The sequence below is a fragment of the Panicum virgatum genome, chromosome 2K (assembly GCF_016808335.1).
Source record: "Panicum virgatum strain AP13 chromosome 2K, P.virgatum_v5, whole genome shotgun sequence".
Lineage (NCBI taxonomy): Eukaryota > Viridiplantae > Streptophyta > Magnoliopsida > Poales > Poaceae > Panicum > Panicum virgatum.
This window is the reverse complement of record NC_053137.1, coordinates 40,905,027-40,922,868: the sequence shown is the minus strand read 5'-3', so window position 1 is coordinate 40,922,868 and position 17,842 is coordinate 40,905,027. Positions and strand designations below refer to the sequence as shown.

Below are 17,842 nucleotides of genomic sequence, written 5' to 3'. Positions count from 1 at the left end.
TGCTTGTCGGGGATGGTGACGACATGACTCCTGTGTGCATGTTATGTAATTCCTGTTAAGCTCAGGGGTTTCCTTGTAAAATGAATTTGTACGTACTGTGCGCGACTCTGCAATACAATCCCATTTCGATCACAAAAAATGAATAAAAAGAAAAAGTTAATAAGGAAGATAGTCTTAGGATCTTATGACAGATGAGATAATTATAAGAACATGGTTCTTTTTTCATCACTTACATATTTTCTCCAGCCGTTTTGCAGCCTCCTGGAAGTGATGGAAGTACTGACATTAGTATAGGACACTAGCAGAAGAAAATAAGCAGAAATGCAGCTTCACTATTTCTGAAAACATTACCTTTTTAGACTATTATCTTTCTTCCAAGTCTCAACACCCTTGAGAAAGGCCATTGTCGATGTGACTGTTATTCAATTTGGGGATGCAAACTGTGGTCAATCATAGCCTCAACGGCAATTCTCGGAAGAAAAAATTTCTCTCGCTTTATCGAGGATACAATACTCACATAGGAAAAGGATGATCAAGAACCGTGACCAACCAGTCCGGGAAAATAACACCAATGCTGACTCCAAGCATTAGCATAGGCTGCATGAGCAGGGCGAGGTCGTAGTCGATGAGCAGCATGTCCAAAGTCAGAGAATCACGAGTGCTGTTGTCTTTGGGTTTGGCTTACAATTAAGCATGTGAAAACCCTAGTGCTCCGCGCCACTTTAGATCATTCTCCGATCATAATAGTCCACCGCGGAACGGGAACGGCCCTGCGTTCACGTCCCGAGAACGCCATTCTGGACAGGAAAACGGGGCGTTTTCGTTCCTGCAGTGTAAAAATGCATCACAAATGTCGTTCCTCGTTCCTCCGTTCCGGAAACTTCGGTGACTGTCTCCGATCCTTTTGTTTGGGGAAAGGCACATGCTTAACTTGTGGTTTGGTCTGTCGATGATATCCATAGGCATTTGGCAAGGTTGGACAGCAGCTGTTGTCGACAATGCATTAGCAGGAGCGCCAGATGCTACGACGAACTCCTAGCTAAAATTTATGAGGCGATCCTCTCTGAAATTTATGAGGACATGAAAAGAACAGACGATGCTTTATGTTTAACTCGTGTCTCCAAACCCTTATCCAGTTATCCCTAGAACAAGGATGCTCAGCTGGTGATCCATACTTCCCTGTGAAAGAGAAATATACATGACATAAAAATTGGAACACCCTAGAGTGAAAAACAGTTGTGCTCTCGAGTGCTTGTTTTACACAGCGGCCGATGCAGGACCCAGGCTGGAGCGCTGATGCTCAGATAATCCCATTTAACTCAAGAAAAAAAAGGTACAGCAGAGCAGACACCCAGGACATCGATGATTTTGCAATCAATGTTTTGAACTGTTCATGTATATAGTTGACAGCATTGTGACAAAGAACTGACATCGGCGGCTTCGTTTGCTGGCTCCGTCCCTGCAGACACCGGTTTGCCCGGGGCACATCCGATTTATAGGTCCGCCCCTCCGTTAGAACGGGACTGGGATCAGCAGCCGATGCCTGCAGCAGGGCCAAACTATAATAAGTAGCGATCAGCAGACGATGCCAGGCATGCTCATTGGCTAGTATCAGAACAATTTTCACGATCATGACGAGAGTACAAACTTGCAGTGAACATCAGGATGACGAGAGGTATGTATCATTTTCTTTTGTGAAATGATGATAAAACCTCTTAATAATAGATAGGAATCCAACAGGCACCAACAAGACAGGCTGATGACATGTCCCAAGCTACCAGCAACCCCTGCACTTTACCATTTTCGTTTGGAACAAAGAAAACCACTCTCAACCAACTGGCCCATATCAAGCATCTTACATGCTTACCCATATTCACACGTGAGCAATCTGCACAGAAACGGTAAGCACTCTATTTCACAGCCACATTTATAATGAATATTTGACTTAGCTGACAGGACATTCAGTATTATCCATCCGATCTTCTATAGATAGATAAAATTAAAATCCACTACAAACATAGAAGAATGATATGTGGTAGTATTTAATTATACTTAAGTAGGAGATGAAGCATATGTGTGGTGTTAAATTTTTAATGTAATAAAATTGACAATTTTATATTTCTCATCCAAACTATTTTATTGACTAAAAGTTCGAGGTAATATGGAATGATTCGTATGCCTTGGATGTTCTACAAAATAGCTTGAAACTAATAACACTACTGTGACGGTCTCTTCTGCAGTAACTCTGCCACAAGGCTTACTTAGATCTACTGCAGAACGTGTCAGCATTGAACATTGGCCACCAGGCTGAATGAGCCTTAATTGTTACCATTATTATTCCAAACATAGAGAATTTTCAGCAGGTCTGCAAGTTATAGGTTAACAGGTTACTATCAGTATCTTGGAACATAGGAATGCCGTCTGTTGCTCCATGTTTGGATGTGGCACATTGATCTGACTCATTCATCAGTCACAAGAGGCATCGGAAGCAATAATTGATTGATGTCACCTTCTGGGAACTAAATTAGATCCAAGTTGCTAGAAATGCAAAACCTTTGAAGCTGTTCTACCAGTTACTGGAATTTTGGATAATCTTCTAGCTAATATGAAAGCTACCATTTCTTTATCCAGTTCCACAAATCTCACTGGATTTCAGCAAGGCTATCAAGCTTACAAGTTTTATTGCTTTGACCAAAATTGTTACACAAGTTCCACTGGCATTTCTTCTAGAACACACAAGGAGTTGGCAAAGATGCTTGCTTGTCTCATTGTAAGTATGTATCGTTTCAATCAATGAATGAAGTTCACTTTATTTTTGGGAATAGTATATGATGAATTCATAAAGAGACATTCAACTATAGATCCTATTTCCCCTCTTTATGAGTTCACCAGCAAATAGATTTCGCGTACTTTGCCCTTCAATAACAAACAATGTGAAAAATGGTTTCAGGAGCCGCAGCAATTTAGTAAATTGCAAGAACTCCTCTTCTACAGGCATAGAAAGTTTGATATTTCTCTTCTCAATATTAGTCCAATTAGTCCCTTTTTGCTCACAGATATTAGTTTAATTTGACCAGAAAACAAACAGCACACATCATACATTGCCACTGTGCACAAGCAAGTTCTCTTAGTTTAACTTTTTAGATCTGTCTGCCGGACCAGTGAACAGTGATTCATTCTTCATTCCATTTCAATCATCCTACTCTGCAACATCAGTGCCCAAAAAATATGCAGGAGCAGAAGCATAGCTAAGAACCATTAGTAGCTCTGAAACCTTAAGCCAGATGCCACTAAGGCTAACATTGGAGAAGCTATCATCTGGGCCTAAGGGCGTGTTTGGGACAGCGTTTGCGGTGCTTTTCCGCAGAAAACGCAGAAAAATCCCGCCAAACGCTTCACTTCCAACGCGCTTATTCCAGCCGCATGCGAAACGCGGGATTTGAACTGGGCGGCAAAAAATCGCAGAAGCGAGCTCGCGGCTGCGTTGCGCTTATTCCGCTCGCGCTTATCGCCCACGCAGTCCCAAACAGGGCCTAAAAACCATACATTACATTACAGTCAAACAAACAACAAGCAGCGAAAGATCTGACAGTAGCAGCTGCATCTAACAAGAACAAAGCGAAAAAGAAATTCACACCTTGGCCCAAGCTACGAACGCCATGCTCGAGTCCAGCAGTCACCAATCGAGAGCTGCTCACGCGAAATCTGGCACCAAGATCGCCTCCTCCGCCGCCACCTCATCCGCTCCGTCGCCTTGCGCGCGCTCCGGTTCACTGACCCCTTCTCGGACCCCCTCGACGCATCCATCCTCCTTCCCCAGCTTCTCCTCCCCGCGCCGCCCTTCCCCGACCACCACGACTCCATCCTGCTCTTCCCCGCGCCCGCCGACAACCACCGCGTCCTCGCACCCGCCTCCGCGCCCTCCGCCGACGACCACGACCTCATCCGCGCCGCCGTCGCCCCTGACGCCGCCGGCGCCGACAAGGGCGTCGGTTTCGGGGACGGCGCCGCGGGCGGGCCCCCCGCCATCCACGCAGCCGCCTCCGCGCGTCGCCGGGATGCGGTACTCCTCGTCCTCCTCCTCGTCGGAGAGGGGGAAGCGGGCGAGGCGGGAGGAGACGGCCGCGGCGGCGAGGGAGAAGGCCTCGGCGATGGACTCCGGCGGGAGCGCGCAGTCCTCGAGCCCCGCGTCCTCCAGCCGCGGGGGGTGGATGGGCACGCCCCCGCCGGCGAGGAGCTCCTCCTCACCCGCCATTCGATCCGCCGCCCGGTGCCCACGCCGAGGCTTCGAGAAGATGAGCGAAGGCCCGGAACTTGCCGGCTTGCCGCCGCCTCCGTCGTCGTGCTGCTTATGCGGTTGTGCGGACATGGGAATTGGAGAGGATCGCACTCCACACGAAGGGGTCAGGGTTGTTCGGTTGCGGAGGTAAACTTTAGTTGTGTCATATAATTTTTTTAGTATTTAGAAGTATTAAATAAAAGTTAATTATAAAATTAACTATAGAATCCTGGGGGCTAAACTACGAGACAAATCTAATAAGGTATATTAATTCATGATTAGCGGATGGTTACTATAGCAGTACTGTACCAAATTATGGATTAATTATGCTCATTAGATTCGTCTCGCAAATTAGCACTCAGCTGTCAAAAAAATTTATAAACAGAATTTATTTGATACTCTAAAATTTAATTATGCTCATTAGATTCGTCTCGCAAATTAGCACTCAGCTGTCAAAAAAATTTATAAACAGAATTTATTTGATACTCTAAAATAGTAAGATTTCTTTTGACGTGACAGGGACTAAAAAATGTCTTGGGAACCAAACAAGACCTTATTTGGATGGAACCCTGGAGTCGCCCTGGGCACCAAAAACCGAGAACCGAACCGAGAAAACCGAGAACGGGAGCCGAACCGAACCGAAACCGAGAACTTCGGTTCCTAATCGGTTCCAAGTTCTCTAGAACCGAAATACTCGGTTCGGTTTGGTTCTCAACCCGATTAACCAAGGAACCGGCCCATTATACATTCAGCCCATCAATTCATCAACCCTAGCTGGCCCGGCCCAAACAAAACCCTACACTAGCCAGCCACCCTCACCCGACCTGGGCACCCGGTCACTCCCACCCGCCAGGCCGCCGCCCCCGTCTCCTTCCCTCCCTCCCGGCGCGGCGGCGCCCCCGCCCCGGCCCCGTCTCCCTTCCGGCGCGGCAGCCGGTGGCGCCCCGCCCCGCCCTAGTCTAGCCGTCTCCCTCCCTCCCTCTCGGAGTCCCGGCGCAGCGGCGCCCTGCCCCGCCGTCTGGCCGTCTCCCTCCCTTCCTCCCGGCGGCGGCATGGGCGCAGGGCAGCGCGCGGCCGTGGGCGCGCACGCCCCGGCCAGCGCCAGCCTCCGCCGCTCCGCGCCCGCTCCATCCACCCCGCCGGCCGCTGCCGACGCCGGCACGCCGCCCCCGGATGAGCTCACGGCAGCAGTGCTCGCGGTGGAGGAGGCAGAGGACGGCGCACCTCCTCCGTCGACCTCCTCTCCTCTTCCCGGAGCACGCGGATCCGCGTGTGCGTGGCTGCGGCAGCCACCCCAGGCCCCAGCAGGCGCACGGCCAGCGCGTGCGCGGGCTCGCCAGCGCCTCGAGTCCGCGGCGGCCTGCGGCTCCATCCAATTTTTTTTTATTCTGTGAACATTCGGTTCTTTCGGTTAGAACCGGAACCGAACCGAAAGAACCGAAACCGAAATTTGTCGGTTCCTATATCTGAAAAGAACCGATCGGTTCCTATTTTTTTGGAACCGAATTTTCCAAAAAACCGAGGAACCGAATCGATCGGTTCGGTTAGAACCGAACGCCCAACCCTGCCCTGGAGTAGCTCAGCCTGGGGCAGCTCATTTTTTAACTGAGGCCATGTTTAGTTTTTTAAAAAAATCAACAGTACTCATCACATTGAATGTTCGAACACATGCATGGAATATTAAATATGGTTGAAAAAATAACTAAGTACACAGTTCAACTGATTACCATGAGATGAATTTTTTAAATCTAATTAGTCCATAATTGAACATTAATTTTTAATTTTTAAGTAACAACAAAATGTGCTACAGTATCAAATTCAAACCTTTTCACGAAAACTAAACACAGTGTGAAACGCCACTTATGTAAGAAGCGAGAGAATAGACTTTTTTCAATCGCGAGTTTGCGTATCACGTGACCAGTGGCCACGGAAACAAACAGGGCCATAGGATTTCCGGTAGCTTGCACGGGCGCAAAGCAACCTAGCGCAGCTGGGCGATTTTTTTATTTTTATATTTTTCATTTTTGTTTTTTACAAAAATATATTTTTGTTTTCGAATTTACAGAAATATACCCCGGCCACCCCGCTGCCGGGCGGCCGGGACCTGATCGCCCCGCTGCGGGGCGGCAGGAACTTTTCTGCAAAAATTTTCGCAGAGAATTTGCGCTGAGGCCCCTGGAGGCCAGACCGCCCGGCAGCAGGGCAGCCGGCCCAGGCCGCCCAGGTCCGCGCCGCCGCCGCCGTAGTAATAATACTGCGGCAGCACGGCCACCTCCTGCTGCTGCGACGGGAGGTTGCCGTAGCAGCCGCCGCCTGACGATGCGGAGTGGTCCGGCTCCGGCGACGGCTCTACGCATGACGATCCGGCGAAGACGGGGGGCGAGGAGGCGGAGTCGCCGTGCTGGCCGTCGCCGTCGTCGCCTTTTGTCTTCTCGAACACCCTGCACAGCACCCAGTCCTCCTGCAATGTACGGGAGCAATCGCGCCATTGTTCAGACTTCAGAGTAGTAGCTAGGACTACTAGTCTAGTAGGACTCTAGGAGCTGCGTCTAGGCCACGAGGAGAAAAGAAATGTACTGGTAGTACAGGCAGTAGTAAAAGTACGCACCAATTATTGTGCAACGCAAGGCAGTGGAGCGGCCAGTCAAAATGTCAAATAGTAGTAGCTGGTCCACTCTATCTGCACGTACTACATAAAGGAGTACTAGGCATTTAGTGTGTGTGATTACACTCCTCGTATGTGTCGGCACACCAGTGCACGGCCAGCTTATCTGCACGTTCGCCCATGCTGAGCACGTCCGTCCTTGCGCACAAGGAGAAGGGCTGCAATTATATCCAGGCGTGCACGTACAGCGTGACCGGACCTGGGCGGTCTGGGCCGGCCGCCCCGCTGCCGGCCGGCCTGGGGGCCGGCCGCCCCGCTACCGGGCGACCGGTCCTCCAGGGGTCTTAGCGCAAATTCTTCGTGAAATTTTTTGCAGAAAAATCCCTGCCGCCCCGCAGCGGGGCGACCAGGTCCCAGCCGCTCGGCAGCGGGGCGGGCGGGGTATATTTCTATTAATTTCGAAAACGAAAATATATTTTTGTAAAAAACGAAAATGAAAAATAAAAAAATAAAAAAACCGCGCGCGGCTGGCTGGGAGGGCGCGCGAACAAGGGCCCAAAGCAAGCTAGCGCAGCCCACCCCAACCAGAGGCCCCGCTCCCCACTGGCCCACGGCCCCCCGGCCGGCCACTAGGCGCGGCCTAGCCCGCCGTAAAAACACACTGGCGCCTCCTCCCTCGTCTCAACGCGATGCCGCCTCCGCCCTCTCTCAAACGCTAGCCTCCGCCCCCCTCCCCGCCGCGAGCGCCTCCACCACCGCATCCCCGTCCCCCATCCCATCCTCCGTCGCTGTCCCGTCCTCATCACCGTCCGCGAGCACCGCCGCTCCGTCCTTCCCATCCAGATCGCGTCACCCCATCCGCTGGCGCATCGTATGCCTCTCCCAGCTGCCGGTCCTCTGCCTCCCGGTCAAGATCCGACACCGCACCGCCGTCCTCCGTCGCCTCCGCCTACCGTCCTGTGCGAGATCCGCAGCACCGCGCAGCCCCTTCTCTGCCGCCGAGAAGGTCCTCTTCCTCCTCCTCTCTTAGCACCTAGGGTTTTGGTATGGAAGTTGTTGTTTAGATTGGTGTTGAAATCTTGCAAGACCAGCTGAGACGTATAGGCTGCATGTTTCAATTTTGGTAGCAACACCATCTCGAAGTGGTTATTTGGCATATATTTAGCTGGGTTGCTTGTAGCGAGGCAGAAATTGGCCATTTTTGTGTAACTAATTTCTTTCTGTAACTAAGGAGTTCTTGGTTTCAGTGCTGCGGATTAGAAGTTTATAGCTGTGCACTGTTGTGCACTTCCCTCGACGGGTGCGAAGGGTAAGAAAGCTAGCCGAACCAACTAGGATTCGTATAGGTAGCTGGAACGTAGGGTCCCTAATGGGTAAGTTGCAAGAGCTAGTTGATGCAGCAATTAGGAGGCGTGTAAATATTATATGCGTTCAGGAGACTAAATGGAAGGGCCAGAAGGCGAAGGAGGTTGAGGATACTGGCTTCAAGTTTTGGTACACGGGAGCAACTCCGGGTAGGAATGGTGTAGTCATCTTGATTGATAGGAGCCTTAAGGATGGAGTCGTAGAGGTTACAAGGCAAGGCGACCGGATTATCCTAATCCGGTTGGTAGTTAGAGATTCGGTTTTGAATGTGATCAGTGCCTATGCCCCTCAGGTAGGTCTTAGTGAGAGCACCAAGATGCAGTTCTGGGAAGATCTAGATAGCATGGTTAGTACCGTGCCTACCAGCGAGAAACTCTTCATAGGAGGAGATCTCAACGGCCATGTGGGTACGACTAATGTAGGGTTCGAGCGAGTGCACGGGGGTTTTGGGTATGGTAGCAGGAGTCAAGAGGGGGAGGATGTGTTGAACTTCGCGTTAGCCTACGACTTGTTGATAGCGAATACTGTGTTTAAGAAGAGGGAATCCCATCTTGTGATGTTTCGTAGTGGACAACACTCGAGCCAGATCGACTTTATCCTTGCTAGGAGGGAGGATAGACGTGATTGCTTAGATTGTAAGGTGATACCTGGGGAGTGTGTTGTCCCTCAACACAAGCTTGTGGTGGCGGACTTTCGTCTTCGGGTACGTGTCCACCGGGACAAACGTGCCAAGATTGCGAGAACAAAGTGGTGGAAGCTTAGAGGGGAAGCGGCACAAGCGTTTAAGGAAAGGATGCTAGGTGAGGGGCCTTGGGAAGAAGAAGAAGACGCAGATGACATGTGGCTAAAGATGGCAACATGTGTTCGGAAGGTGGCCTCAGAGGTGTTTGGCGTGAGTAGGGGAGGCAAACAGGAGGGGAAAGACACCTGGTGGTGGAATGACGAGGTGCAAAGGGCTATTAAGGAGAAGAAGGAGTGTTTCAAGCGCCTCCACCTTGACAAGAGTGCAGCCAACATCGAGAGCTATAAATTAGCGAAGAGGGTTGCAAAGCGAGCTCTGAGTGTAGCAAAGGGTAAGGCGTATGATGACCTGTATCAGCGGCTAGGCACGAAAAGAAGGGGAGAATGATATTTATAGGATGGCTAGGATCCGCGAGCGGAAGACAAGGGACATCAACCAAATCAAATGCATTAAGGATGGGACAGATCGACTGCTAGTGAAGGATGATGAGATCATGGATAGATGGAGAGAGTACTTCAACAAGTTGTTTAATGGGGAGAGTGAGGGCCCTACCCTTGAGTTAGATGACTCTTTTGACGATACCAACAGACATTTTGTGAGGAGAATTCAGGAGGTAGAGATCGGGGAGGCTTTGAAGAGGATGAATGGAGGTAAAGCGATGGGCCCTGATGGTATCCCCATTGAGGTGTGGAGATGCCTAGTAGATAGAGAAATAGTATGGTTAACTAAGCTTTTTAATCTCATTTTCCGGTCAAACAAGACAATGGAGGAGAAGTATATTAGTACCTATCTTCAAAAACAAGGGCGATGTTCAAAGTTGTACTAACTATCGTGGGATTAAGCTGATGAGCCATACAATAAAGCTTTGGGAGAGGGTTATCGAGCATCGCCTAAGAAGAGTGACAAGTATGACCCAAAACTAATTTGGGTTCATGTCTGGAAGGTCAACCATGGAGGCGATTTTCTTAATACGACAAATGATGGAGAGATATAGGGAGCAGAAGAAGGACTTGCACATGGTCTTCATTGACCTTGAGAAGGCATATGATAAAGTACCGAGAAATATCATGTGGTGGGCCTTGGAGAAGCACAAAGTCCCAACTAAATACATTACCCTCATTAAGGATATGTACAATGATGCGACGACGTTTGTCCGGACATGTGATGGCAACACCACTGACTTTCCTATTAACATAGGCCTACACCATGGGTCAGCATTGAGCCCTTATTTATTTGCTTTAGTGATGGATGATATCCCTTGGTGTATGCTCTTTGCTAATGATGTGGTGCTAGTTGACGAGAGTAGGGCAGGGGTTAATAGGAAGTTAGAGCTGTGAAGACGCACGTTAGAGTCGAAAGGGTTCAGACTTAGTAGGACCAAGACCGAGTACATGATGTGCGATTTCAGCGTGACTAGGCATGAGGGGGGAGACGTTAGTCTAGATGGGCAAGTGGTGGTCCAGAAGAATACTTTTCGGTATTTAGGATCGGTGCTACAAAAGGATGGCGACATTGATGAAGATGTTAGGCATAGAATTTCAGCAGGCTGGTTGAAATGGCGGCAAGCTTCTGGCATCCTTTGTGACAAGAGGGTGCCACAAAAGCTAAAAGGCAAATTCTATAGGACAGCAATTTGTCCGGCGATGTTATACGGTGCTGAATGTTGGCCTACAAAAAGGCGACATGTCCAGCAACTGAGTGTAGCAGAGATGCGGATATTGCGGTGGTTTTGCGGGCACACAAGGAGGGATAGAGTCCGGAACGAAGTTATTCGAGATAGGGTCGGGGTGGCACCAATTGAGGAGAAACTTACCCAGCATCGGCTGAGATGGTTTGGACATGTCCAACGAAGGCCTCCTGAGGCGCCGGTGCGTAATGGAGTTCTTGAGCGGGTCGATAATGTAAAGAGAGGTAGAGGTAGACCTAAACTAACGTGGGATGAGTCGGTTAAGAGAGACCTTAAGGATTGGAATATCTCTAAAGAGATAGCTTTGGATAGAAGCGCTTGGAGACTAGCTATCAATGTGACTGAACCTTGAACTTATTTCTTTCGGTTTTCATCTCTAGCCTACCCCAACTTGCTTGGGAAAAAAGGCTATGTTGTTGTTGTAGTTGTGCACTGTGCTAGAAGTAGGACATTGAATTGTGATGAACTAACTGCAGACTGTAGGTAGAAGAATGTACCTTTATATACTCTCCCATTTTGTTGCATGCATGATTCCTGTCAGTCACCTATTTTAGTGTTCTAGCAAGTAGCATCACAGGGATAAGATAGGCACTTCATATGCTATTCTAGATATATCTGAACTGTACGGTAGTTTATTATCTTGGCAACATGTGTTACTGTGCTGTACAAATTCTTTCAAGTTATTCACTTGTTTCCTGTGCTGTAGTTATGCACTTGTTTCCTGTGCTGTAGTCTGTCTTCTTGTGGTCTTTAGCTGCTATAAATTAATAGATTGGTGTTGAATTGAAGTCCACCTGAGATGAGTTTATAGTTGTGGACGTGCTAGAAGTAGAGCGTCGAATTGTGATGAACTGCGGCATTTACAGAATATCTCACCATGGCCAACGTTAGAGTCGTCGCCAGCCTCGAGGAGGTGAACACCGCGCTGCAGGATCTGAACATCTATGATGTTGGTCAGGTTAATGAAGTTCAGTTTCAATTGCATGAGCAAGCATCGCTTCAAGACGCTGCAATGATGAAGATGAAGACCCGACCAGGAAGGCAGGGATTTAGATTGCTTAATCCGGAGTTGTTGGAGTGCAAGTATGAAGCCAAGATGATGCTAGAGACGTCTATGAACCACGTGCTTGACGCATCTATCCAGAGGATTAATGAAGACCTGGAGCGAATTGTAAACAGCATTGCAACACTAAGAGTCCTTGTGAACACCCCAGACCACCAGATCCCTCATCATGGACCTGCTCTTAATGAAAGAAATCGTGGAGTACAGCATATGATCTATCCTTGTCCTCCTGTATGTCTTTCTCATTCTCGTTTCAACTAGTTTTCAGTAGATCTTATGAAATTCGATTGCGCCCTGTTGGAAATGTTTATCTTACTATAAGCTGTTGAAAAAGAATTATGCAAGTGCTGTGTAGTTTGGTACTTTCTTTAGTTTTGTCTCCGGTTTGCTCGTTTCCAAATTATAAGCCATGGTTTTCATGTCACATCTTGTCTGAATGAGTCTCCTGCATTTGGTAGTACTTATATTGGCAATTTTGTGATTGTATGTCTCGAAACATGGCAGAAAATAATGGGGAACGGATCTTGCGACACTGGTTACTCATTCATCTAGAAAACTGTTGTGATATGTTTGCTGTTATGCTAGTGTTTGTCTGGAAAACTGTTGTGGTATGTTTACTTAGTTTTTCTTTTTCTTTTTTTGACAGTTCAATACCATCCCTTCTTTTGAACATGATGATCATCACCATAGAGTCCCATATCAAAATGCCTATGCTACACCAGCAGAGTTGAATGAAGCATGTGCTCATGACAGGCGTGCCCAGAGGGCACTCTGGAGGGCCAATCTCCGTATTCTGGAGGCGAGGAAAACTATCCTTGAAAAGATGAAGTACGAGATGATTTCAACAATGGGAAGAGAGATCAAGAGGGTGTTGGAGGAGCGATCTGACTTGGGTGTTGGTTATGCGGACTATGTTTTTCCTCCCCTGGAATGATCTATTGCCAATGTAACTCAATGATATATACGCATGGATGATGATATTACACTTACAAAGATAGGGGTTTCTCAAGGGTTATGAATTCAGCCGTTGGTGATTAGTTTGCGCTGTCTATCTCTTTGTTTTATGTGGTTATTTGTCTATTAGGTTACCCAACAACTTGTTGCTTTCGTGGTTGATTAGTAACAGAATGTTCGCGGAGGGAAATCAGCCAACTAATATTCTTTTCAAAACTATGCATTTGCAGCATTGGGGGCAGCCTCTGCCAAGGGATCAAGAACAGGCACATCAAATGCCTGATAAAATAAGGTTCTCCATTTCAGGCTTGTCGCTGGTCGGTCAAGGTTAAAAGGGACCATTGTGTTGACGACCAAAATTGGCATTAGACAATACAGACCGGTCTGACCAGTATGCCCTAGCGGTCTGACCGGTCAGACGATGTAGTCGGTCCGGCAGCAGCCGACCGGTCTGACTGGTAGGGTCGACCGGTCTGACCGGTCCAAGTGGAATCCGAGTACAACTAGGGATTTTAATATATTTAGATCTTGTAATAGGATTTCTTGCGGGAAAAGTCCACCCCACCCTATAAATATAAAGGGTCACGGCCGATTATGGAATCCAATCGATCAAATCAATACAACTTTTATCTTTTTACTTTATTTTTGCCCTAGTTTTTTCCCATCTACTATCTGTTGTTCCTCCTTCGTCTCTACGTCGATTGAGGGCGTTCTAGTTGGTCTGCCGACCCTAGAACAACCCTGCGTGAGCTTGCCCCGACGGGTCCTTCTCGGGTGACGTTCGTTGGTCTCGCCGCAGGCCTGCCCGGCGACAACCGGTCTGACCGGTATACCCGACCGGTCTGACCGGTCTGAGCATCGGCGTTGCGTCGTGCCGTCGCTCGCTGCGCGTTCAAGCGTTTTCGTGTGTTGGCCCTAGTTCTGCGCCAACATATTTTGGCGACTCCGCTGGGAAAAGAAGAAATAAATCGGTTGCCATGACCGGTATTCCTAAACCTGGTGAAGTTGATTCTGCCAATATCCGGAAGCCGAATGTTCAACAACTTTTGGTCGAGCAGCAGAAGATTCTTGATGGCGTCCAGAAGAAGATCAGAGAAGATAAGGAGAAGGAGATCCAGAAAATTAGAGAAGAGAAGGAGAAAGAGATCCAGAAGCTGGAAGAAAAAGCCATGAACCAGTACATCTCGCACTTCTTCATCGACCGGCAAGGGAAGGTCACGACGGATGACGCCTTCGACGCTTCATAGTTTGAGGTAAAATTCGATGAGAACCAACAGTCTATCCTTAATTCCGAAATAGCTAATGTTATAGATGATGTTGTTTCTTTTCATGTGAATAATAAGTTGAAATTTATTGGCCAAAATATGCATGATATGTTTGACGATCGCTTTAGCCGAATTGAAATACATCTTGGTATGAAATCTGTCGGTAATAATGCATCTACATCTAATACTGATAAGACAATGTATGGTTCAGCAATTCCAACTAATAATGCTATTGTGACTAATTCAGCTAATCAGCGAAGCCGAATTAATTATTATGCATCACCTAACGTCAATGTGCCATATGGGGCATCAAGTTCGTTGCGACATTCTACACCGCCGAACTTTGCTCAACCTAATAATACACCGATCACTAATCGGCTTAACGCCGACGATGTTGGATCAGGTAGTATTAAAGAGGAGGTGATTAAGATATTTCGGCAAACTTTTGGTATAGAGCCTAAAGCCAAATGCCGATCTTATCAAAGACCATACCCTAAGAATTACGATTATGTTGCATATCCTCAAGGGTTTAAAATTCCTGAATTTGTTAAATTCACTGGTGATGATAGTAGAACTACATTGGAGCATATTGGTCAATTTATTATACAATGTGGTGAAGCTAACACTAATGACATTTACAAATTGAGATTATTTCTTTTATCGCTATCGGGTGCTGCATTTACTTGGTTTATTTCATTTCCACCCAATTCAGTTTTTACTTTTGCTGATCTAGAGTAGAAATTCCATGCTTATTTCTTTACTGGTGAAACTGGATTGAGATTGTCACATCTTTCATCAGTTAAACAAAAAATACATGAAGGTGTTTCTGAGTATATTAGAAGATTTAGAGATACTAGAAACTGATGTTATAGTTTGACAATTTCTGATAGAGATTTGGCTGATCTAGCTTTTGCTGGTTTACTTGATTTTTATAAAGCAAAGCTAGAGGGACAAGAATTTCTAGATGTTAGTCAAGTACTACAAAAAGCTCTGGCTAATGAAAGCCGAGCTAAAGAAGCTAGAGATTCTCAGAAGTACAACGAAAAACCTAATCGTCATGTTTATGTGCTTGGGTGTGATTCTAATTGTTCGGACGATGAAGGTAAAAATGTTTATACCGCTAAATTTGTTTGGTCCTCCAATGATAAATCTTGCGTGTGCGGTTCTCTTAAGCCGATTCACAAAGATCGGCAGGAAAGATTTACTTTTGATGTATCCAAATGCGAGAGAATATTTGTTGAATTGTATAAGAATGGATACATCAAGATGTCGCATGTCATACCGCCGCTTGAAGAATTAAATTGGCGAGCTTATTGCAAATTTCATAATACTTTCTCTCATGCGACTAATGATTGTAATGTGCTTCGGAGACAGATTCAATCAGTTGTTAATGAAGGCCGAATAATTGTTCCACAAATGAAAGTAGATCAGAATCCTTTTCCTGCACATACATATGTGCTTGAGTTGAGTAATCCCAAAGTGTTAATTCGGCCGAATCAAGCCAAGTCAACAAGAGGGGAAAATGTGATTATCGGTGAAGAGAGATTTGAGCCCTCGAAATCTCACCAGGAAGCTCCAGCGAAGAAGATCCCTGAAGATTTATTGAAGGATTCAACGCTCGGGGGGCAAGAACAGAAAAAGGGCGCTAGGTCTGCTCAGACCAGTCTGACCGGTCAGAAAACCGGTCTGACCGGTCACTCTGGGAATTCTGGAAAAAATTCCAGAAATAATAAGGAAAAAGAAAGGCCGAGTTTTAAAGAACTCTTGGCCAAATATGAGAAGAAAGGAGTCGTCCAGAAGCAGAAGGGACGGCCAGATAAGGTTAAGGATACAAAGCCATCATCGTCTCAAGTGCAATTGAGTTTGAGCCAAGGTAATTTATTTAATGGGCCGATTGCTCCTTGGGATTATTGGTATCCTTGTTATATGTTTTTGGATTATAGTAGGATGCACATGCAGTCATATTATATTCATTATCCTCTTATATATCCAAGTTTTGCTTCGCAAAGACCGATTAGCGATAATCTGGTAAAAAAGGACACTGATTGCAGCAAGGAGTGTGAGAAGAACATAAAACAAGATTCAAAATATCTACAGCCGACGTGGTGTCCCTCATGTTTATCTCACACTCAAAAGAGGAGGTTGCAAAGGATGCGCAAGAAAGAGTCCATGGAACAGCAAGCGGAGGTTGTACCAGCAAAATCGGCGACCATGAAGCCGAAATGGAGGCCCAAACAAGTTGTTTCGTCGTCAGCTTGAAGAAGAAGCAAGATATGGCCGATAAATTATTATCGCCCTTAGCACAAAAAATGGCCGATGTATTCATCGCCCTTAGACAATTTTGGTTCAGAAGAGTGTTCTTTGGCACGCAAGCTTTGCCAAAGAACAGGGGGCATATGTTGACGACCAAAATTGGCATTAGACAATACAGACCGGTCTGACCGGTACGCCCTAGCGGTCTGACCGGTCAGACGCTGTAGTCGGTTCGGCAGCAGCCGACCGGTCTGACCGGTAGGGTCGACCGGTCCAAGTGGAATCCGAGTACAACTAGGGATTTTAATAGATTTAGATCTTGTAATATGATTTCTTGCGGGATAAGTCCACCCACCCTATAAATATAAAGGGTCACGGCCGATTAGGGAATCTAATCGATCAAATCAATACAACTTTTATCTTTTTACTTTCTTTTTGCCCTAGCTTTTTTCCATCTACTATCTGTTGTTCCTCCTTCGTCTCTACGTCGATTGAGGGCGTTCTAGGTGGCCTGCCGACCCTAGAACAACCCTGCGTGCACCTGCCCCGACGGGTCCTTCCCGGGCGACGTTCGTTGGTCTCGCCGCCGGCCTGCCCGGCAACAACCGGTCTGACCGGTATACCCGACTGGTCTGACCGGTCTGAGCATCGGCGCTGCGTCGTGCCGTCGCTCGCTGCACGTTCAAGCGTTTTCGTGTGTTGGCCCTAGTTCTGCGCCAACAAATTGTAGTGGTTAATAATGTATTTTTAAGTGGGACAACTCTTTAGCATGAGTGACATTAGTCATGGTCAGGTTCTGCATTTTGTGCAAGGGATCGCATCTCTTATGTCTGTTATCTTGATCATCACTGTGAAGTTTGCTTGGGACCCTGTATTATCCTACTGAATGTCTACTTCTGAACTTTAGCTTTAATGAAACCCTTGAATGGTTGAATGCATATGGTTTCCCTTATGTTATAAAAAACTGTGCTCAAGAAAATGAGCACTTTAATTTACAAATACCACAATCCCATATGTGCCATATTATTCCTCCCCTGTTTAGCTTGGTTCATTATAGTAGGATCAGGTCTTAGCTATAGGTACTGAACATTGGTACAACTGATTACTTAGCGAAGACAACATGGAAAGACTGGAAGGGAGTCATGATATTGATATTTGAGATCAAAGGAGTCTCACATTAGGGGTCACATATTTTTAGCATATTATCGATTATTGTATATTTCTTTGTTGGATTTTTTATGTAAACTTCTTTGTAGGAAAATTGATAATTCCTCTTTCAGATAAGGGCAGTACATCTCAAGGGTTTGGACGAGTATGGCATAAACTGATCAGTCTCACATCAGGGTCTGATTATTTTTAATGCTTTCAAACCCTCGATACATGATCGAATCGCAAATACACATAGTCGCGTGTTGGAGCAGGGAACGTGAAGATGATGCTTTACGCGCATCTAGAAGAGAAATTTATACTGTCAGGTTTGTTCAGTCAAAATTGAGCAGTGATGCAGTATATCAATAAACTACACGTGAAAGTTTTCAATAAATAAATAAACTAGACAGTTCCAAGTTTGTTTCCGCACAAATATGTGAGCATGTATAGAACATAATATAACAAAGTGATTAATGCAGA

The 17,842-nt window shown here is 46.7% G+C and overlaps 2 protein-coding genes across 5 annotated transcripts; one reads left to right on the top strand and one right to left on the bottom strand.

Moving 5' to 3' along the window:
• Positions 1–1,104: 1,104 nt before the first annotated feature.
• Positions 1,105–4,423, bottom strand: LOC120676854. 4 transcript variants are annotated; one of them, XM_039958201.1, is made up of 2 exons: positions 3,638–4,420; positions 1,105–1,543 (listed from the first exon to the last, which is right to left on the bottom strand). In XM_039958201.1, exon 1 carries the CDS (start codon positions 4,367–4,369, stop codon positions 3,695–3,697), a length of 675 nt encoding a protein of 224 aa, XP_039814135.1. In that variant the 5' UTR covers positions 4,370–4,420; the 3' UTR covers positions 1,105–1,543; positions 3,638–3,694. The 4 variants fall into 4 exon arrangements, with proteins under 4 accessions (XP_039814135.1, XP_039814142.1, XP_039814127.1 ...); XM_039958208.1 differs by lacking the exon at positions 1,105–1,543 and adding an exon at positions 1,550–1,888 and having other exon boundaries at positions 3,638–4,423; XM_039958193.1 differs by lacking the exon at positions 1,105–1,543 and adding an exon at positions 3,098–3,533 and having other exon boundaries at positions 3,638–4,422.
• A 3,245-nt stretch (positions 4,424–7,668) lies between these two features.
• Positions 7,669–12,790, top strand: LOC120676846. Its single transcript, XM_039958176.1, has 3 exons — positions 7,669–7,890; positions 11,545–11,972; positions 12,388–12,790. Exons 1-3 carry the CDS (start codon positions 7,758–7,760, stop codon positions 12,673–12,675), a joined length of 849 nt encoding a protein of 282 aa, XP_039814110.1. The 5' UTR covers positions 7,669–7,757; the 3' UTR covers positions 12,676–12,790.
• Positions 12,791–17,842: the final 5,052 nt, after the last annotated feature.

Coding starts and splice junctions, on each gene's coding strand:
- LOC120676854 (XM_039958208.1), bottom strand. CDS start 4,369: ATGTCCGCACAACCGCATAAGCAGCACGACGACGGAGGCGGCGGCAAG.
- LOC120676846 (XM_039958176.1), top strand. CDS start 7,758: ATGCCTCTCCCAGCTGCCGGTCCTCTGCCTCCCGGTCAAGATCCGACA. Junction 7,891..11,544: donor CCTTCTCTGCCGCCGAGAAG/GTCCTCTTCCTC, acceptor CGGCATTTACAG/AATATCTCACCATGGCCAAC. Junction 11,973..12,387: donor TGATCTATCCTTGTCCTCCT/GTATGTCTTTCT, acceptor TTTTTTTGACAG/TTCAATACCATCCCTTCTTT.